A 15,268-nucleotide genomic window follows, 5' to 3' on the forward strand; every position below is an offset into this window, starting at 1 on the left:
CGTTCCAAAACAGCCTAAAATCGGCACAAGTTACACAGGCACAATGTAATAAAACGGTGTTTTTTACCATATTTGGTAAATATCTGTTTTGTATACCAAAATATCGGGTCTATCGGGAACTCATAAAATACAAATGTATTAATTGGTAGGTATAGGTACTTACATACATACATATAATCCGAGCAGTGATGTGGGCATGCCGGGGCACGCCAGTAGATGTGCCATGGTTTGCGTTGCTGTTGTCGCAGGTACACTGAGTCGAGGGGCTAAATTACATATAAAGCACAGAAAAGAGGAGTGACATGTCAATAGTATTTTAGTTCTTAGTCGAGTACCTTGTTTAGGCAGCAAGCTTGGTGGCCTAATGAAGGTACGAGATTGAAAAGATTGATTATAATATAAATTCATATAGATTAGTATAAGAATAATTTATATTGTAAATTATCATTACCTCGCCTCACTGCCTCGCACAGCTAAACTGTGGAATGAACTATCGCCTGCGGTATTTGCGGACCGATATGACCTTCAAACCTTCAAGAAAAGAGCGTATTCCCATCTTAAAGGCAACGCACTTACAACCCCTTTGGTGTTGCGGGTGTCCATGGGCGGCGGTAATCGCTTACCATCAGGTGATCCGTCTGCTCGTTTGCCTCCTATTTCATAAAAAAAAAAAAAAAAAAAAAAAAAAAAAAAAAAAAAAAAAAAAAAAAAAAAAAAAAAAAAAAACATTATGAAAGAAATAAACTAAACTAAACTATATCACAGTACTTTTTTTACGAGTCTTCTAAAATAATATTTTTTCTACTATAAAACCTAAATAATTAAAGAAAATTAGGTAAGTATCTCAGTAGTAAAAAAAGACGTCAACGCGTGCATAATAAAAAATGTAAAAGGATTTTATTACTCATGAAATAGTCGCGCGTTGGTCTTTTCCACTGGACTGCGGGCACCACGTGATTGGTCAAATTCATTATAGTTGACTAAACCGTTTTGGAATGAATATTATAGTTGAGTTAGGACTGTTGGGAGCTCTGCGCAGGGGGCGCCACTACCACTAAATTTGAGGGTCTATCGCAAAACAAGAAAATCGAAATTTCGTTATCTAACATCTCTGTCAGGGATAAAGATGCAGATAGCGACATTTTGGATTCGCGTTTCCCGGTAGATCCTCTGTAAACAAACCGCCTTGATGCATCGATGTCATATTTTATTATCTCTGAAAACTTGTCAAAAACCTGTTAAGGGTACAGTATGTATATGTTACTCTATGGTTTACTGAAAAGGCAAGTGGTGCACTCTGGTAAAAGAACATTGCAGTAATATCTCTATAAACATTCCATCCGCTGCGCCCTCTAAGTTACTTTACTGTAACATTACGAACATGGAGACTATGTAATTACGAATCTACTGACATTTGACACTGACTTTAAGTAGGTACGTATGTGTATGTGAATGCAAGATATTGTTACATTACAATTTTTACACAATTTTGATGAAATGTGACAGTCAATACTGTTGAGTGTAAATATATTTCGATTTAGACGTCATATTTTTGTTGCATGCGTAAATATCAACACGTTTGAATTTTGGAAACGGTGGTGATAATTCGCAAATTGTGCACAATCACGCCATCTTTTGGTGGTAAGTCGGCAGGAAAGCCCTAGACACATCCATCTTAAGCTATGCTCGCGAACTAGTTTTAATTTCTTACATGAATTATGTAAATTATAAGGCAGCGAAATTAAGTGGTCCAATAATAGCAACCTTCCCCTTAATCATAACTTTACACGAAAATACCGGTATTTAAAGGTCTGATCGTACGTGTTTCAAACTCATTAGTAGTTGAGCTCTCATCCTGTGAGAATGTATGCATATAATTGTAATTTGTTATTTTTCTTCTGTGTTCACTTGCTTTATTTAAGATGTACAGTTTGTGCAGAGGTAAGCTATATTTTTTTCTTTTTTTTATTTCCAAAAATACTGGGCCCATATATGGAAATTATAAGGTGAACATGTTTCAATATAATATATATGGATAAATGTTTTTTTTTATTTACCACATTTTTATTAGATAAATGTTGTTAACATATATTTAATGAATAATGAAAAAGGGTACAATAAGTGTCTTAAAATAAACCTACGAAAAAGTAAAACTAAATGACAACAAATACAATATTACCCCCCACTCTGATTATCCCCCGGACCAAAAATACTGGCGGCATTACCTCGCTGAATGGCCAGGGATATCTTTTGGACGATGAAAGAACCAGAGCGAGGGTAGCCGCCCCTTTCCCTTAAGCGTCGCCCTATATCCTTAATATATATAAAATAATATATATTTACAAATTTGGTTTAGATTTATGACTATAGCATTCAATAGGTGGAGTCTAGACGGGATCATAAAATCACAGACTACATACTAAATAATAATAATAGAGCCTTTTATTCCTTAAGTATACAATTCATTTTACTTATATTTATTTATTTATTTTTAATTTAAGGACCCCTTCTGGGTATAGTACTAAATACTAATAATCAAATCGCCCGATTTGGTCAGAGAAGACATGGAGTCAATCTCCAATTTGATCACCAATTTTAGTTTTATGGTAATAAGTATTTGAGTGCTCTAAAAAAATGCCTCCAAACGCGAATAGTCACAAATTGGTATTCTTGCGTCCGCACCTCCATTTTATCGGTAATATAATATTGGTCATAATCAGCGATCGAAATCAGCGTTTGCGTCAGCACGGCCTGATTTGATCGGACAATTTAATCAGATTGGCGAAAAATTGTTCCGTCTGGCGTCTGGCCTCCACTATACGGGTTATTTCCCATCTGTTTCCGCCAACTGTTAAATACCACATGTTTTCTCGCCTTTTACCACTAGCTGAGAACAACTGAGGAAAAAGTGGACAGGTAGATTAGTAGATTTATATTTTTTATGACTTGATTTATTTGTTATTTAAAATTAATAAGCATTCCTTTGTAAAATCGAATTTCATATATGTAGATAAACTTTTAATTCCCCTAAAATTTTCCCTAATTTGCACCGATAAATATCTATAAATATTTTTAATTAATTTTAAAGCATTCCACGGAATCGCCTGTTTACATACCTATTAATATTAAATTTTAACCCACATCTTCCGCATATAGTATTTAAAATTATTATATTAATTAAATACCTAATACCTACTACATATTAAACATTTCATATCTTTTTGTGGTACCTAATTGGTACATTTCTTTATGTTTAAAATTCAAGTAGGTAGTATTTTGTTTGGGTTCTTTTGGAAAATAAGTCACTGATTCAAAATGAAAAATTAAATAACAAGCAATATAGGTACCGGTCAGTTGATCTTTGGAAGATTGTACCAAATATATTTTAATATATTTTATTTCACATGAAAACGAATCCATGTTCGTACCCCTTCATTCCTTGAAATTTCCAAACCTCAAGACTATGGACGGTATAGAAAGGACGACAATCTGTTATGGCAGAACTATTGCAAAAGTGACCAGCTTTCAGCTGTAAATAAAAGTTACTAATCTCACCGGTGGCGCTAGTTAGGCTCTGGGACATGAGTATAACATGAACCATATAAGGCAACAAATAACCCGACCAAATTACGTAGGTTGTTTTTGGTAGTATTTCGGTGTATGGTGGCGCCGCCTAATTACTGTCTTTTGATGGACACTTTTCATACATAGAGATTTGGCTCCTTTATATAGTCTCCATGCTCAAGACTATAAAAAACCGGCCAAGTGCGAGTCGGACTCGCGCACGAAAGGTTCCGTACCATTACGGAAAAAAACAGCAAAAAAATCACGTTTGTTGTATGGGAGCCCCATTTAAATATTTATATTATTCTGTTTTTAGTATTTGTTGTTATAGCGGCAACAGAAATACATTCATCTGTGAAAATTTCAACTGTCACGGTTAATGAGATACAGCCTGGTGACAGACGGACAGACGGACAGCGGAGTCTTAGTAATAGGGTCCCGTTTTTACCCTTTGGTTACGGAACCCTAAAAAAAGTAACGATCCAATAAAATCATATCTGCAAGCAATTAAAATTCTTTACAACAAAAACGTGGACACATTTTTGATAAACGTGTTCCTTAGGTAAACCATATAAGATTTCAGAGCGTGACCATCTGTATGACGTATGTGTGTCTTAAAGAAATAAAGTCTCTTCAGTAAATAGAGTGTGTTTTCTTAGCACGATCGAACGCGGTGGCACTAGGTAGGTTAAGTTCCGAAAACGTCATTGGTACGAGCTGGGATTGCAAGTTGCACGCTCTTACCGCTAAAAATATGATTTGTTAGATAATTTTCACAAACGCATTTTTTCTGAGTAGCGAATTTTCACATTGCGGTTTTTCACGATCGCAAATTTCTTTATTCGTCTTTTTACATGTAGCGATTTTTATGAAGAGTTTTAAAATGTTCGCGTTTATTTTTTTCGCTTATTTTACCAGTAAATTATTTTTCCCCTCACTAGCTCGGAAAGCCGTCTTTTATCCTTCAAAACAAGCGGGGAAAAACGCATTTTATCCACTAGTGGGGAAAGTAATTTGACCTTGGATGGAGCGTGTTTAAGTAGCTTGACAGATAACAAAACGTAAAACGCTCATAATAATGGTTCGTTCGATATTAATTATCATTAAATAAATGGTTTGAGAATCTAATAAAAATACCAAATTTAGCTTTGTTTAATAATTTTAAGTCATAAACCTTAAAATTCCATAGGAAACGTTAGATTTTTTATAATGATGTTAAATATAATTCTGAACGCACAAGTTGAGTCGATGCAATTTCAAAACGCATCGTTGACATTTCATACGTCAGAACAGAAATGTCAACATTGTCAACAAATTTTTTACTGTTCTTCTCACCGACTCACGTAAAAATCAGAATTTCTAGTGTTTTCTGTTATAATATCGTAAAAAAATTAGTAATTCCAGTGATGAAGATGATCTAACGCCTGTGGATGTTGCACTTTCCTCGCTATAGTGAGGGGAAAAGTTTTGTGTTACACACGGTTGCAAATGTATTTTACTTCTCGTGTGTTGAAACACTCGTACGCTCAGGATTCTATTTTAGAACCACTCGCTTCGCTCGTGGTTCAACTATAGAATCCTTTCGCTTGCTCGTGTTTCAATTCCACACTCGCGGGTAAAATACAACTTTGCACCCTTGTATAACAAATAACTATTATCAGTCGCATATATTTTCAGCAGCATTATTCAACCCACTCCTTATTTCGACGAAGCTCCGCTTCGCGGGGCTCCTATTTCTAGGCGGTCTGCCCTTCGGGCATCTGAAGATACCTACCGAAACTAACCTAACCTATTTAATTAATGTGTAATAACGTGGACAGTGGACACTAAGGGGTAACAATTTGTTAGAATAATTATTTCGAGTAAAATATCTAACAAACCGCACTATATTATACTGATAATAGTTGCGAATAATAAAATAATCTACTGGTAAAATAAGCGAAAAAAATAAACGTGAACATTATAAAACGCTTCATGAAAAATCGCTACGTGAAAAAAGATGAATAAATAAATATGCAATCATAAAAACCGCGAATTGAAAATTCGCTACTCAGCAAAAATGCTTTTGTGAATCATTAGAATTTTATGGTTCACCATTATAGCTCGGTATTCTATACTGCTTCAATTTGAATTAAATTTAGAACTTATTATTTTGATTTGATTTTGTTTTAGTTCCATGCCATATATACATATAGAATGTGTGGCCTGTAATAGGAGCAAAAAATTAAACTGTAGGCTGTACTCCTCATCAACATTTGTTCAGCGACTTTTAAAAATAACTTGTGTTTTTATTTTTAATACACTAAAGTTTCTTCCAAGACGCAATGTATTGCGAATTTTGTTATGTTTAGGGTGTGACAGGCAACGTCAATCACAATGATAATCGAGTACATTGAAGATAATATTTATTTTGTATGAAAAATACGAAGTCTAAAGTCTTCATTATTTTTAAAAGTCGCTGAACAAAAGTTGGTCAGCTTGAGGAGTGTAGCCTACAGTTTAATTTTTTGCTCCTATTACAGGCCACACATTGTATAGACTTTAATATAATTTAGAACTGCTAAAAATTGAAAGTTCGTCTAAGCTTACAAAGTGAGAGAGTGTAAGTAAGTAGTGTAAGTGAGATAAACGTCATATTTTCATAGAAATTAGACATTAATGATGACATAGTGACACTCGGACTGTATCAATAATTGGACGTAGTTTAGGGAAAAGGATCTAATCCACAATTTGTTAAAAAAAATATGTTTCTTTCAAACAGAAAATCAATTAATTTAAATGTCATATTTTATGGATGAATCCTTTTCGCTAAACTACGTTCACTTGATACTGAATTCAGTCCGAGTTTTTATAATGTTTTTATAACAATATAAACCGCATTAATGTTACTCTACTTAAGCTGTCAAAACAGTATAAGTTATGAGTAAGTTATTTATATTTACTGCACGTCTTGAATTTGGGACGAAGAAAAATATATGATATTATCGTGTTTTTTAAAGAATTTAAAAAAGAAAATCTTTTCCATTATTGTTTTTAAAAGAAAAAAATATTTTAGTAGAACTTGGATTCATGAGTACAATCTTAACTGATATTTCTGTCGCTGGCTCTAAGGTTGACGAAATATACTGCCCGATTCGAACTTTAAGATACGTCAAATATTACGACTAGATACGATATGGATTAGATATGTCAGTGTCAAAAGTGACGTTTGTTCAAACAAAGCGTATCCTAATATACTTAATCGTAATATTTGACGTATTGTAAAGTTCGTATCGGGCCGATAAAGTGAGCCGATCTCTCAAACAAGTTTGAACAACATCGGCTCAATTTCGTCAACTTTACCTGTTTCCAAAAACTAGAATAATTTTTTTAACTGTCATATACTATAGGTCTTTTCCAAGATTATTTTCTCGTAACAGAACGGGATTTGGTTGCTGCTCTCACCGATCCTTTCAAAAATATACACCCTGTATACAGTTATACACAAATGTCATCGTACTTAATGCAAAGGGATATTGTGTATATTGTTTCGACGAATTAGATACTTTCTAATGACTTTGTTATATCTATACGTCTTACTAACTCTATGTGCTTTATTGTGTAAAAAAACAAAACGACAGTAAAGAACGGAATTCTTAATTTAAAAATTTCAAGTTTACTCCAACAATAAATATGATTCTTACTGACCACACCGTCGCTATATTTACTCAACCTCATATCTGCAACAATCATTTGATGGAAATGTCGCTTTTCTTTCATTCGGAATACGAGTGTTTTTGTCATCAAATGAGTGAATGAGTGTTGCAGATACGAGGTTGAGTAAGTATAGCGGCGACATTGAGATTAGTCCATTGGTTGGAACGCCCGTTCAAAATTAAGGCTTATATGCATTATAACAAGGTTGTATTTTGTAGATCTTTTTTTCCCTCATGCGTTTAGTAGACTATTACAAAAAAATGAAATAACTCACAAACATAAGCAAGTTGAATTAAACTTTGTGTCACACACAGTCATAAGTCATTAATTTAAATGCCAAAGTTTTAAGTAAAGATCTTTCTCGCTAAAACGACTTCCTAATATGAAATTACCAGTTTAAGAAGCTGATCCAAGCTAGTAACTTAACCTGAGTAACCAAAGATCAGGCTGCAGTTAAAAAACTAATAAAGATAAAGGGGCCCACTGACTATCAGTCCGCCGGACGATATCGGCCTGTCAGTTGTTCGGAACTGTCAAATTTTTGTTCTAACTGACAGGCCGATATCGTCCGGCGAACTGATAGTCAGTGGGCCCCTTTAGGTTAACCTGATAATTTTCCCGCCGTCTCCATACTCGATTTAGTTGGTTATTGGCTGGTTAGCTGCCTGTTAGCTATAGTTTTTGCGAAGATCCCCAGGACTTTTGTATGAAAACTTGCAACTTTAAATGCATTTTTTATCGAAACTACTGCAGTCTAAAATGAAGTCAAAATCAGTCCATCGACTCAATTTTTTGCAAGCTTTCTAATGGTACCCCACTCGATTCTTACAAATAAACTAAAAAAACAGGTTACCCCTCTCAACCCCCTAAAATAAGAAATAAGCGGTTTTGACTTATTTACAATATTAGTGGTGGTAATTGCTATAACTGTTTCAAATCTTAGGTATCTATGTCAAACGGTCTCTGAGAAAAACGCATTTAACTGATTTGCAAGACTGAAGTGATGCCATAAGTGTTCCGTTTGCCAAAACAAAATTTTGCACGGAACACTAAAAATCTAATCCTAGGTATATTAATTTACAGAACGACGAGCTAATAGTGACAGTGAAGCAAGGGCAGCTACAGGGTGCTACAGACACGTTGTATGATGGATCAACTTACTATTGTTTCAAGGGCATCCCGTATGCCCAGGCACCGCTGGGACATCTGAGGTTCAGGGTATGCATTCTTTATACAACATATTGTCTATCCCTATAAAGGATGACTCACGTTAGACCGGGCCGTGTCCGGGCCGGAGCTTCCGGCGCTTCGTTTTCTATGGAAAGCATCACGTGATCATCTGTCATGTCATAGAAAAATAAGCGCCGGAAGCTCCGGCCCGGTCTAATGTGAGTCATCCTTAAAGGTGTGATTCGGTCATAATTTAACTCTTATAGCCATAATATAATACAATGTATTTAATTGCTACTTGTTTTTATTACAGTTTCTCGTTTTGAACCATGCATGTTTGTCTGTCAAGTAGTCCTCGACTCTGTAAAATAAGCCTTCAACATCAATGACTTTTTTAAGTAAATAAATAAATATTATAGGGACATTCTTACAAAAATTGGCCACGGTAAGCTCAAGAAGGCTTAAGTATTAGTTAGAGCTAAAATGGGTAATCTTAAAGCATCGTCAGGTAACTTGTTATAAAATTGAATGCATTGCCCAACGAATGACTTTTGTACTTGACGGACACGAAGCTTTTTTATAGCAAGCTTATTTTTATTTCTAGTGTTATAGTTAGGGACATCAGAATTCTTAGTGAAGGAGTCTAGATTCTTAACAACATAAATAATACTATCATAGATGTATTGGGAAGCTACGGTTAAAATATTATTTTCTATAAAAAGTTCTCTTGGTAATTCTCGTGTTCTTAAGTTATATATAAACGAATGGCTCCCTTTTGAAAGTCTGTCATGTCAGCTGCTTTGCCCCAAACCAGAATATCATATGACATTACACTATGAAAATAACTATAATACACAAGGCGAACGGTCTCAACATTAGTCAGTTGTCTAATTCTCCTAACCGAACGGCGGCGTAAGCTAGTGTTCTTATATGAGGACTTCATTGTAGATTTTTGTCCAATGATAAACCAAGAAACAGTGCTTTATCTAACATCTCTAAGCAATATTCAAAAGTATCTTTAGTATCGACGGGTTTAACATTCGGCAAAGAAAATATAATGCATTTGGTTTTCATAGCATTAAGAAGCAAATTGTTAATAATAAATCAGTTAAAAATAGTCATATCACTCGGATCACCCGATTTAAAAACAGGTTTGACTTTATTTCATAAGATCTGGAAAGACGCCTTGTAAAATTGAAATATATAACGCGCCAACCACAAACTTCAAGCCAAGCTCGCGTATTGGACGACTTCATTGCTGCACCCCATGAGCCAATCACGGCTCCGAATCGCAACGCGCTGCGCGTGAGCGACCATATACAGATACGTTCCCGCCGCTCCCGCGCAGTCCGGCAACCGACGCGGTACAATTGATACACCTCTATCTAATATTTTGTTAATTCATAAAAGTAATCAGTGTTTAACTCTTAAGTTATCCAATTGTGTACTCTACCAGTGCAATACTTAGCAGAATACACTTTTAATCTGATATGTGTGTCTTTTCACTTTAAAATATAGCCTCGTCATCGAACCCCGAGCTAGCTGGCGCTACAAAATGGCGCCCAACGTGGGGCTATAGTGAAAAAGTGAACATTTGTGCCGTGATTCGTTAAAATAAACAATATAGTGTAATAAAATGCCGCCTAAATCAAGGAGAAATCGACGTGTGTCGACGCCGACGCCAGATGACCTCGAGCCCGCTCGAGAAGGTTCTTTCACCAGAGATGACGTCGCGACGCTAGTGGAGTCGTTACAACGGTCGCAAACCAACGCCTTCAGGGAACTGCTGGAAAGCGTCATCACAACCTCTAGGCACCCGTCGTCGTCTACTACATCGACACCGTTTCCGCTTCCAGTAGAAGGAGGAAATTTCTCTCGCTGCAAAGCTCGATTCGCTGGAAATTCAGAGGAGTCCATCGAAGGTTTTATTGACGCCATTGAAGCCTACAAAGATTGTGCAAATATCTCGGACGATAACGCCATTCGAGGGTTATCTATGCTATTAACGCATTCAGCCGCAGATTGGTGGCAGGGCATAAAACCTGAGACAACTTCATGGGCCGAAGTAATTGACAGCTTGCGCCATACCTACGGCGACAATCGAGCTCCGCCGCGCATTTACCGCGACCTATTTGCTACAAAATGGCGCCCAAATATCCTGCAGAAAGAAAACTTTCTGCCACAAATCACACCTTACTTAAATAAGTTTCTTGAAAACTGGTATGTCTTAAAGGAGAGAGCTGAACGGCAGCAGGACAACAAGAAAAGCGACGCTGACCAGCACCGACGGCAGTCACCTTTGTTTTCCGTTAAATACCATAGTTCTGATTTGACACCATTCACACCAGGTCAAGGTATTCCTTCGGTGCCTGTCCAACCACGGCGACTACGTGGTCGCCCTCGTAACTTAGCGCGAGATGATAATGTTACCAAGTCCCCAACGGGTCGTTCTGGGAACTTGGAGGGGGAGTGTATAACGCGCCAACCACAAACTTCAAGCCAAGCTCGCGTATTGGACGACTTCATTGCTGCACCCCATGAGCCAATCACGGCTCCGAATCGCAACGCGCCGCGCGTGAGCGACCGTATACAGATACGTTCCCGCCGCTCCCGCGCAGTCCGGCAACCGACGCGGTACAATTGATACACCTCTATCTAAAGTATCTAATATTTTGTTAATACTATAAAAGTAATTAGTGTTCCCATTGTGTACTCTACCAGTGTAATACTTAACAGAATACACTTTTAATCTGATATGTGTGTCTTTTCACTTTAAAATATAGCCTCGTCATCGAACCCCGAGCTAGCTGGCGCTACAAATATTATATATTACGGCTAAGTAAGGCACTATTACGTCTATGACATGACTAATGACTCTTAGTCTTAAGTGTAACTGATGTTCCCCATAAGTCTTCCGTTTTCTTTCAATTGAGTGACTTGAATGTTTTAACAATATTTGCTGAATCTACTTGACTAAACTCAAAAGTTGACTTAACATTAGCGCAAAGTAAGGAATGAGCTCGAGACGAAGATGAATGTAGACATTTCGTGGTATTAATAGCTATTTTAGAAAAATTATCTTCGAATGCCGAGGTGGCCGAGGCAACATCGTTGTTTAACATGATAAGTTGTTTATCCGAGACAATGTTGGCTTAACAATCGCGTGATTTACATTTACCAGCTTCCCTATTTATAACAGTCCATGTAGTCTTCACTCAGTTGTCCGGCACTTTCAGTTTAGAACTACTTAATATAATTTGTTGGCTGTTAAACACACTCTCTGGAAGATTTTTGAGTAGTTCCTTACATAGTCCAGGAAATTAATAAATATGAATTTTTGTTCAGTTCTCTCTCACCATAAGGAACTGAACTGTATTTAGTTTTGTTTTTTTCTCCAGGCTCCCCTGCCGCCTCAATCCTGGGAAGGCATACGCCAAGCGACCGAATATGGTTCCATCTGCGCGCAAACAAATTCCGTCTTCCAAGGCAGCGAAGACTGCTTGTTCCTCAACGTCTTTACCAAATCGCTCCAAGGTCGCACACCTGTCATGGTCTTCATCCATGGAGGATCCTTCATAATTGGATCTGGAAACGATGACGTGTACGGACCAAAGTTTCTCGTTCAAAAGGATGTTGTCCTGGTCACTTTGAATTACAGACTTGAAGTGCTTGGATTCTTAAATGTGGAAACCCCTGAGGTTCCTGGCAATGCGGGTATGAAGGATCAAGTCGCTGCGTTGAAGTGGATAAAGGAGAATATTGCAAAGCTTGGAGGAGATCCCGATAATATTACGATTTTTGGGGAGAGTGCCGGGGCTGTCTCTGTGACACATCATATCTTGTCGCCGATGACTGGAGGACTATTTCATAAAGTTATCGCTGAAAGTGGTACTAGTGTCCATGATTGGGCGATAGGTGAAGGCAGCAAGAGCAGAGCATTCAGAGTTGGAAAATATTTAGGAAAAGACACGAATAATACCACTGAGCTGCTTGAGTTTTTAAGATCTGTACCAGCAGCGAACCTAACTAACTTGACTCTTGCTACGAGTACGGATGATGAGAAATATAGAGGAGTGTCTATGCGATTTTTGCCAGTTGTCGAAAATAAATTTGATAATGTCGAAGCGTTCCTAATCGAATATCCTTTGGATATTCTTCAGTCGGAAAGAATTCGTAAAGTTCCATTGATGTTAGGATTTAACTCCGCTGAAGCCATTTTTTTTATTCAAGATAGATTAGGAAAGTTAGACATTTACAATAATAATCCCTCCTACGACGTGCCTAGAGAAATCGCTGAGAAAATAAGCCAAGATTACCTTAACGATATGGGTCAAAGGATTAGAGAATTCTATATAGGTGACAGAGAGTACACAAAAGATGATTATAAGGTGATTGTCACTATGTTATCTGACTTGTATTTAGTGTATAACACGCACAGATTTACCTACTTGTATTCTAAACACAACAGTCCCATTTATATGTACAAGTTCAGTTTCGACACTGACCTCAATGTGTTCAAGAAAATATATAGTGGGGGTTTGGATTTGAAAGGAGCATGCCATGTAGACGACGTATTTTATATGTTTTCTAATAATTATACCAAAGATGCTTACGAATCGCAAGAAAACTTGAAGGATTACGTATCAAAGATGACTAAATTATGGACGGATTTTGCTAAAACCAGGTTAGTGTTCTCTCATGTAAGATTCTAAATACTGGTTAAGGATTATAAAACTACTGCTATTACCAAAATACGTCCCGTCGTTGGGCATCTCATTAAACAAGAGGATTTGGGCTATAGTCCTCTACGCTAGGAGAAGACTAGTCCAGCACTATGCAGGTTTCCTCTTGATGTTTCCTACACCGAAAAGTATTTTGGGTTTGATAAAGTTGCAAATATGGTCTTATGGTTGTCTTTCCGTGGAAAATGCCAATATATACTAACTGAAGATTTTAATTTAATGTCACCCGTTGACCACGAACGCTGTAAAGGGTTCGAAACGTCGGGATGTATTATAAATTCAATATACGCGATATAATCCGTTTTCATAGTTTTATACTTAACATAGTTTGTTTTGCTCGGGACAAAAGAAACAGTATGAGGATTCCCTACAAGTGTTTCTCTTGTCCCGGGGCTTCTCTTACCCCATCCAACCTAATATCTATTTCTGCTTATGTATGACCGTTTTGTATTAATTGTATTTGTCAAACTGATGGTTCCAACCACTCTATGTTTGTATTTTTCAGCAACCCAACTCCAGACATCTGCGCTGACCCAATATGGCCATTGTACACGACGAATAACAAGGAATACCTAGACATCAACGTACAGTCGACGGCGGGAATCTTCGCTGATCAGCAAAACGTGGAGTTTTGGGACACTCTGTATTGCGAGGCTGGCGTGCCATGCATAAAAAATAACTAAGTAATATTATAGTCTGTAATATTATAAAATGTGTAAAATATTTATTTACTGTAATTGTAATTGTGTGTTTCATACACTTAGTAGGCTTCATAACGTTTTTTGCACACCTACTTTTTCGCTTAATTTCTTTGTTAAGTAGGCTACCCAAATAACTCAAATAAGGTTGTCTGGAAGAGATCGCTCTTTAGTGATAATACCTCCTGTTGTCTGCCTCTACATTTAATCAATTGTTTTTGTTTCTCTTTTACATATTTTTACTAACGTTTTAAATAAAGATTATTCAATCAATCTGAAGTATGTTTTCCTCCGGTTTTGCCAACTTGTGCAATGTGTAATGGCAGTGGCCAATGTCAATTATTGGGTCTTTGGTTACTTGTCATCGGACACCTTTCACATAATAAGTGCCAGTTGCACCATCCGCACTTGACAGACTGATCAACGTCACCCAGCGCGCCGCGGCGGTTTACTATGAAAGTTTCCATACAATAAAATTTAGCGAACGATGACAAACAGTTTGATACAACCGACCCTAATAGACCGCGAGCCAGGCGAAAATTTCGTCAATCATCGCCTTCCTCGCGAAAACTCGTATAGTGGTTAACGGCTATTTAAGATGCACCCTAGTGGAAGTCAGCTGCCGCTCCGTTGGTGGGTTGAGGAATGGCAGCCACCGAAACACGTAAAAAAAAAAAATGTTTTTAGTCATCGCCTTCCTCTTGATACTTTGTCAGATGGTAGTTTAGGTGCTATTGATAGTAAAACCAATCGTCAGCCGGTTGTATCGCGGTGGAAACATCGTCAGCTGGTCACATAAACTTGTAAAAAAAAAAAATGTTTTTAGTCATCGCCTTCCTCTTGATACTTTGTCAGATGGTAGTTTAGGTGCTATTGATAGTAAAACCAATCGTCAGCCGGTTGTATCGCGGTGGAAACACCGTCAGCTGGTCACATGAACTTGTAAAAAAAAAAAATGTTTTCAGTCATCGCCTTCCTCTTGATACTTTGTCAGATGGTAGTTTAGGTGCTATTGATAGTAAAACCAATCGTCAGCCGGTTGTATCGCGGTGGAAACACCGTCAGCTGGTCACATGAACTTGTAAAAAAAAAAAATGTTTTCAGTCATCGCCTTCCTCTTGATACTTTGTCAGATGGTAGTTTTGGTGCTATTGTTAGTAAAAACAATCGTCAGCCGGTTGTATCGCGGTGGAAACATCGTCAGCTGGTCACATGAACTTGTAAAAAAAAAAACTGTTTTCAGTCATCGCCTTCCTCTTGATACTTTGTCAGATGGTAGTTTTGGTGCTATTGTTAGTAAAAACAATCGTCAGCCGGTTGTATCGCGGTGGAAACACCGTCAGCTGGTCACATGAACTTGTAAAAAGTGATAGCATATCAGTAGTGTGTTTGTGCCGG

General features: G+C 37.2%; 1 protein-coding gene across 1 annotated transcript; it reads left to right on the forward strand.

Annotated features, from left to right (window-relative positions):
* The first annotated feature begins 1,846 nt into the window (after positions 1–1,846).
* On the forward strand, positions 1,847–14,143 carry LOC134742647 (esterase FE4-like). Its single transcript, XM_063675829.1, has 4 exons — positions 1,847–1,941; positions 8,344–8,478; positions 11,829–13,114; positions 13,678–14,143. Exons 1-4 carry the CDS (start codon positions 1,864–1,866, stop codon positions 13,853–13,855), a joined length of 1,677 nt encoding a protein of 558 aa, XP_063531899.1. The 5' UTR covers positions 1,847–1,863; the 3' UTR covers positions 13,856–14,143.
* The last annotated feature ends 1,125 nt before the right edge of the window (positions 14,144–15,268 follow it).

This window comes from Cydia strobilella, chromosome 7, assembly GCF_947568885.1.
Source record: "Cydia strobilella chromosome 7, ilCydStro3.1, whole genome shotgun sequence".
Taxonomy (NCBI): Eukaryota; Metazoa; Arthropoda; class Insecta; order Lepidoptera; family Tortricidae; genus Cydia; species Cydia strobilella.